General features: G+C 42.7%; 1 protein-coding gene across 1 annotated transcript; it reads left to right on the plus strand.

Annotated features, from left to right (window-relative positions):
• The first annotated feature begins 1,266 nt into the window (after positions 1 to 1,266).
• LOC124055812 (serine/threonine-protein kinase pim-2-like) lies at positions 1,267 to 4,567 on the plus strand. The gene is made up of 8 exons (XM_046382939.1): positions 1,267 to 1,574; positions 1,984 to 2,139; positions 2,558 to 2,652; positions 2,778 to 2,822; positions 2,949 to 3,167; positions 3,771 to 3,951; positions 4,064 to 4,456; positions 4,521 to 4,567. Exons 1-8 carry the CDS (start codon positions 1,397 to 1,399, stop codon positions 4,565 to 4,567), a joined length of 1,314 nt encoding a protein of 437 aa, XP_046238895.1. The 5' UTR covers positions 1,267 to 1,396.
• Positions 4,568 to 7,027: the final 2,460 nt, after the last annotated feature.

A 7,027-nucleotide genomic window follows, 5' to 3' on the forward strand; every position in this document is an offset into this window, starting at 1 on the left:
ACTGCAGTCAGATTTACAAAAACAGCGTTCTCTCGCTGAGATAAGGCCAAAGGACACCCCCATACTGGACGTACCATGATTTTTCCTCCACCAAACTTGATTTTTTTGTGGGTGAATTTTGGGTTCATGCGAGTTCCAACAGGTCTTCTGCAGTATTTGACTGGGATGCAGTTCAATGGATGCTTCATCATAAAAATCAACCTTCTGTCACTTTTCCACTGTCCATCCTTTCTGTAAGCTGTGGGCCTTGGCAGATACGACACAACTTTTTTTTGGCCCTCCTCACCAGTTTGTCCACCCTTTTTTTGTCCCGGGCAGAGATGCTGCCTGCTCAGCAGACCACACCATAAAAAATGGCTGATGCCACCACAGAGTCGTAGAAGCTCGTGAGGAGTGGACCCTGTATTCCAAAGGCTCTCAGCCTCCTGAGAAGGAAGAGTCTGTTTTGGCTCTTTTTGTTGAGGTGAACACCCTTGTAGGAGGTGACTCTCCCGATGTCTGTTCCTTGGATGTTCACCAGTGCGGGTGGGGTGTGTTGGCGTCTGCTGAACTCCACCACCAGCTCCTTGGTTTTACCAACGTTGATGTGGAGGCCGTTACCCTGGTGGCAGGTTGGAGTGTTGTACCCAAAGTATAGAGAGTGAACAGAAAATGAGCCAAAACTGTTTCCTGTGGTGCACCTGTGCTACAGAGAAGCATGTCACTGCTCTGCGTCCTCACATACAGTGACCAAGTAGTGAAAAAAACGACTTAGACATGATGACTTCGAACTTGATTCAGTGCAGCTTTCAGAAAAAGTGAAACTGTCTCAGTAACGCTGAAGGATTAACAGAGCAGTTACAACACAATCTGGCTGCAGTCTATTTGTCTCTGTGCATCACAGGAGGCACCACAGGATATCATTGACCTTACAGATCAGTCGTTTTCACTATCATAACCCAAAAATTGCACAAAGAATGTGTGGTTTATTGGGCGTTAGCTAACTGGCCAGTTAAGAACGACTCCACCTCCACTCTACTCAGATGGCCCTTCAGTACAGTTCAGATGATGTATGACACTTTGGATATGGAAAACCTTGGAGTTTTTGCACCTCTCGTGAGTGACCTAAAACTCATGGAAACTCATTGGCTACGTTTTTTGGGGGGGTAAAACTAAAGAAATATGAAAACAATAATAATGATAATTTACCTTGACATCTCTCATACAAGTTACTGTACACTCTAATTTGCATATTCTGGAACACCAGTCAGTTCATATCATCAAAGCACATTCCGGGTTCTGTTTGCTAGAACACGTGCCTTTGATCGCTGAGAGAGCTCACACACGCACACACGTGTTGGATCCACATTCACTTGTTACTGGAAGTTATCAGATTTGAAATTTCTGTAATATCATCATGGCAAATAACAACTCTGAACCCCTGAGCGACACTAAGAAGGAATCGCTCAAGAAGAACTTGAAGAGAAAAGTCAGAGAAGGTGAAGATGGACTCTCAAAGACAAAGAGGAGAAGACTGAACTACAACCAGGCTGAGAAGGAATCAGGATCGGCCTCGTCTGCGGACACTGGCAATGGTAAGCGAATCATGTGAAGTTAGCGTTCAACATCATTAGTTAAATGTCAAACCTGAACAAACAAAACCAAACCTACATTCACAGAGAAAGACCATGAGACCAGAGTGAAAAACGATTTTTAATGTCTCAGCTTTAGAGGGTTTTGATGTGGCTATTTTCAGTTTGGAAGGGAGCAGGCGAACTGTTTTCCCTTTGCCTCAGGAGTCTTTATGCTAACCTAATAACAGCTCAAGCATGTGTTGGGATGCGTATTTCCCGAAATGACGAAATATTTCCTTAACTAAGAGATGCTAGAGAAGAAAATTAGTTTGTTATTTTGGAAGTCACTGAATGACAAAGGTGGACTTATTTTCTCCATTAGTGACTGGTCATTAACCTGGTGGTCCTCTTTTTCTCTTGTCATTTGAAGGGAGCAGCAGCACACAGTCCAGTAGGTGCGGTACAACAGTGGAGGATGTGAGCAAGAGGACTGGAAAGAGGAAGGCTGCCGCTGATGAAGAAGAACCCTGCGCGAAGAGAAGGAAGGGCCGGCCAACCATGACGGATTTGATAGATTCCCGAAGAGGTAAGTAGTAATTAACACGTTCGTGTTAATGTGCAACACAAAACAGTCACATTAATGGTCACACTGATGCCCTGATTTGGAAACACAGTGTAATGTTATGTTATGTACAGGTGGTTTTGAGTTTTTGCCCCAGCCTTTTGTAGCCCCTATAGCAGCATGTTTGAACTGTGCTCCTGGCATCAAATTCATTATAAACATGTACGCACAAAAGTCACTGCTCATAAATATATAGTTTTCAAACTGTTTTCAGTGGAGTATATGCCAGAAAGGATGAGCAAGTGGTCACATTTTGTTTCCTTTGTTCCACACAGCGGCCCATCTTTTTCAGAATCACTCTAGAAAGGATTGATTTTAGAGCTTTTTTAATGTGTAACTGATGCTCCTGGTAACTAAACAAAACATGTGTTTGTCTGTTTAGCTGAATTTGAGGCCAAATACCAGCAGGAGAATCATCTCGGTGAAGGAGGCTGTGGATGTGTGTTTGCTGGCTACCGCAAAGCAGATCATTTACCTGTGAGTATGATACACACATTGTGAAACATACATTTACACACATTCACTCATGCACACACTCACTCATATGCACACACACAGTCTGATCAGGAAGTGCTAACCAAAGTGCCATTTGTGTCTTGTAGGTTGCCATCAAACACATAGCAAAAGACAAAGTGTTGTGCAAAGAGGTAAGTGAGCAACACCAAACAGGATGCTGCACTCAGCCCAGTGAATGTGTGTTTGATGAATCACGCTTTTCTCTAAACCTGTGGAGCTTCTCCTTCTCTTACACTGTTTTTGCTTCAACGTTTCAGAGACGAAATGGGAAAGAACTCTCAGCTGAGGTGGCTGTGATGTTAAAACTCCAAGCTGGAAGAACTGGATTAATGGAGGAATCAGCACCCGTGTCACTCCTGGACTGGTATGATCTGGACCAGGAGCTGATCCTGGTACTGGAAAGACCAATGCCATGTATGGACCTTTTAAATTACATCAGGACAAACAGAGGCCACTTACAGGAGGACAAGGCAAAGGTAAGCTGCTCGAGCGTGTATGTGTGTGTGTGTGTGTTTCAAACAAGAACTTAATGACTTGTGACTTACCTGTAACATACTGTAACATATAGCTATTGCCACAGGTTCTCCTTGTGTTTCTTATTAGCACCTCTTTGTGCCACAGCGGACTGTGCTGCCCATTTGTCTCGGTATCTAAAACCATGTCACCTTTTCCATCATGTCTGTGGAAAATATTCTGGTTTTCCACAGTGGAAACACAAGGAAGAACCTAAAACCAAAGCCCTACATGTTCTTACAGCTTTATGTTGTAGGAGGCTCCATGTCTCTGATGGAGTAAGAAGCAACCTGTGTAGGCTCTCAGACAGGTTGGAAGCAATCTGGTTTGGATGACAAAACAAACTGAAATTATGACCATCTCTGATGGACATTTTTTGGGTGTCTGTGGGTTTGAAATGTTGCTGATCAAAAGTTTTGTCCTGCTGTTGTTGTCAGCTTTGAATCACAGCAGTTAAGCCAAAGTTAACCCAAACCCCACAGCCATGACACAAACTGTTGAACCTCCTCACAGTCCGTCTCCCCACTCCGATCCCTCACTTTTCTATTTGTGTCCCTCTCTTCCAGATCATACTTAAACAGTTGGTTGATGCAGCAAATGAACTCGAGGATAAGCGCATCTTTCATCGGGATATCAAACCCGAAAACATCCTGATTGAGACCAGCTCAGATGTGCCGCGTGTTCGTGTCATTGACTTTGGACTGAGCTGTTTCTTCAAGAAAACATCAGTTTACCGTGTCTTCTGTGGTAAGCCATCTGGCTTTTTCTTCTGCCTCTCACTAATTTACCTGCCTGTGACTTTAATGTTTAAAGAAAGACGCTTTTCATCCTCAATTATTATCACTTGTGTGTATTGTAGGTACCCCCCAACACGTCCCTCCGGAGTGGTACAGTCATTATACCTACAGGCCCGGCCCCACCACAGTGTGGCAGATGGGAGTGGTCTTATATGAGCTGCTCCACAGAACAGTCCGATTTGATACCACAAGTTTCCTCAGACATGAGCTGCCAATCAGGGATGAGCTGTCCAGAGGTAAGAAAAACGTACTCATATGCAAACACAGAGCTGTTCATTTCCATTCACCTCCTGAGGAATCACTGTGGCTGTCAGCTCCAACTTTCTCATCTTTCTTTCCCTCCAGATTGCCGGGATTTCTTACAGAAGTGTTTAAACACATCCTACATGCTGCGACCTACTCTGAAGGAGCTCCAGCTTCACCCATGGCTCAGATAAACCAACACTACATTCACAGTTCATGCCAATACAATACATTCACAATACAAGAACTAATTCTGTTCTTGTTTTTCTTCACCAGGACCGTCCGCCATGCTTATACAGGTTTTCTCCGGGTGCTCCGGTTAGACCAACTGCAGTTCCTTTAGGCCCCCCGGTCGTCCGCGGAGAGGAGGATCTCTCTTTGAATTGCCTTTCCCGAGGTTTCTTCCCATTTTTCATCTGGCCTCAAGGTTTTGGGGAGTTTTTCCTCGTCTTCTTAGAGAGCTTGGGCCGGGTCAGGAGCTGCTTATGATTTGTGCTTATGGCGAAAGCCATATCACATCATAAGGAAAAAAAAATGGATACTAATCTATTAACTACTATCTACTAACTGGTCATTTTGTGATATTAAACTAGAATAATAATAAAAAAGAAACAACTTAGACTGTTACAGTTTCTGAGACTGATTGCAGAACAATAATCCTATCAGATAAAACAGGCTTGTCTAAATGAATGGACAAGACCTAAAATGATGAAGTGTGCTCTCTGCTTATGACTTTACATTGCTTTATGCTTCACTCATGTTGGCATAATGAATAAAAGTTTTTAAAATGTTTTTTTTAAAACCCGTGGCATCATATTTACTTACTTTCTTCCTATTTACACAAACAGCTTTTTTTTTCCAAATTGCTATCACAGACCCTGCATACCAATGGTACCACCCTGAAACTGTTGAAAGTGAGCAGTCTGATGAAGTACAGTATATTTCGGTCTTCTATAAAATGTCCATATATATCAGAGAAATCCATGGGCCAACCACACTGCACCATTACATGCAAAATGCTGAAGGTAATACATGCAGACACTGCCGAGAACAGAACAGAACCGAGAACCTTCAATCCTGAGGTGTCTTTCTCTCATGACTTGGATGGGTTTCTGCCAATCCCTGTCTTGCACAAGTCGCAATATCCAACCAAAAGAAAATGACTTGTTGCAAAGGAAAGCAACTCTCATTTAATGATGCCTCCACAGCAAGGTCCCAGTCATTCATTCTTGAAAAGCAAAAGTGATAGGGATTTTAAGTAATCATTAAGTAATTACAAATTTTAATAGTTATTCGTGACTATTTTTCTGCTGGTGCTCACTTTTTAACAAATATGGTCTCTGAATGAAAAGAAAGTTTTAGCATTTTTATATGCGTTCTCTTCCAAGACGGAAGTAATTTACTCCTTTTCCTGACCTGTTTCACTATAAAACCTCACAGTATATCTTGATAAAAGAAGTAACATAACTTCAGCTTGGAAAAAAAGTTGGACTCATGAAAAAAACCTCACTCAGAAATGAATTGCTGTTGTAATAGCTCAGTTGTTTTGAGTGCCTTAATATTTTGGAGCAAGTATAAGTAATGATGGAATAATTCCAGCTCATTCCAGTGACCCATTTTCTTGGAGCTGACTTTATATCATTGCAAAAAAAAATGTTTATTTCAGTTTATAAACCATCATGAGGTGAATAAGTAAGCTAAAGAAAGCATGTAAACATTTGTTTTATGATCTAGCAAAGTATAACGATTTGTTGTTGATTACATAAAATAAATATTAAAATTTGTTAACCATGATTAATAAATCATGGAAGCAGGCCTATATTTGTAAGCAAAAATGACCGTTTCTGTGTACAGGGCGGGACAGTGGTGCAGTGGTTAGCACTGTCGCCTCATAGTAGGAGGGTTCCAGGTTCGAATCCCGGTCTGGGCCCTTCTATGTGGAGTTTGCATGTTCTCCCTGTGCCTGCGTGGGTTTTCTGTGGGTTCTCCGGCTGCCTCCCACAATACCAAAAACATGCACATTAGGTTAACTGGCTACTCTACATTGTCTGTTTTTGTGTGTCACCCCTGATGGATCAGCAGTATAGAAAATGGATCCCCTGTGTCTCCTCTGTGTTAACCCTGTCACATGACCCGTGCTGCTTCAGCGGCTCTGGGAGAGGAAGTGGGAAGCGGATCACCCCGAGTTTTAAACACAGACTGTTAGCACAGGACTGCCATCAAAAGACTGGAATTTGCACATCCGGCATAAAATAAAGATTAGTTTCATGTTTGTAAGAGTCTGCATCAGGAAGTGACGTAATGAAGCAAAAGAAATGCGTTTGTGCACATGCCACATGCTTTATTTATTGTGATTGGTTCTATTTTTTGTATACCTTTTTTTTATAATGACCATTCTCCATGTAGGCCTTGTTTTTGCGAGTGAAGCTTTGGGGGTTCCTACCGCAGTGTGTAAATAGGCCATAGATGTTATGGTCTGTGCCTTTCCTTCCCCCCTCATGTGTGCTGTTTTCTCCCTCCCCTTTGTTTCTTGTGGTTCCTTGCTTGTGTCTCTCTGTGTCTGTGTTCTGGGTGTGGCTCATCAGTCCTGCTGCCAATCAACTCCTGCTGCCAATCTGCCTGCTCACCTGAGATCCATCCACTAATCATCTCCAGCTGTACAAATACCCTGGCTCTGCAGTCTGCTCTCTGCCAGATCGTTCGGTCTACCTTCTGGTACTAACCTAGTTAGGATTGAGTATACGCACAACACTTTGCATTGTTCATCCTCTGGTCTCTCTCTT

The sequence above is a fragment of the Scatophagus argus genome, chromosome 24, assembly GCF_020382885.2.
Source record: "Scatophagus argus isolate fScaArg1 chromosome 24, fScaArg1.pri, whole genome shotgun sequence".
Lineage (NCBI taxonomy): Eukaryota > Metazoa > Chordata > Actinopteri > Scatophagidae > Scatophagus > Scatophagus argus.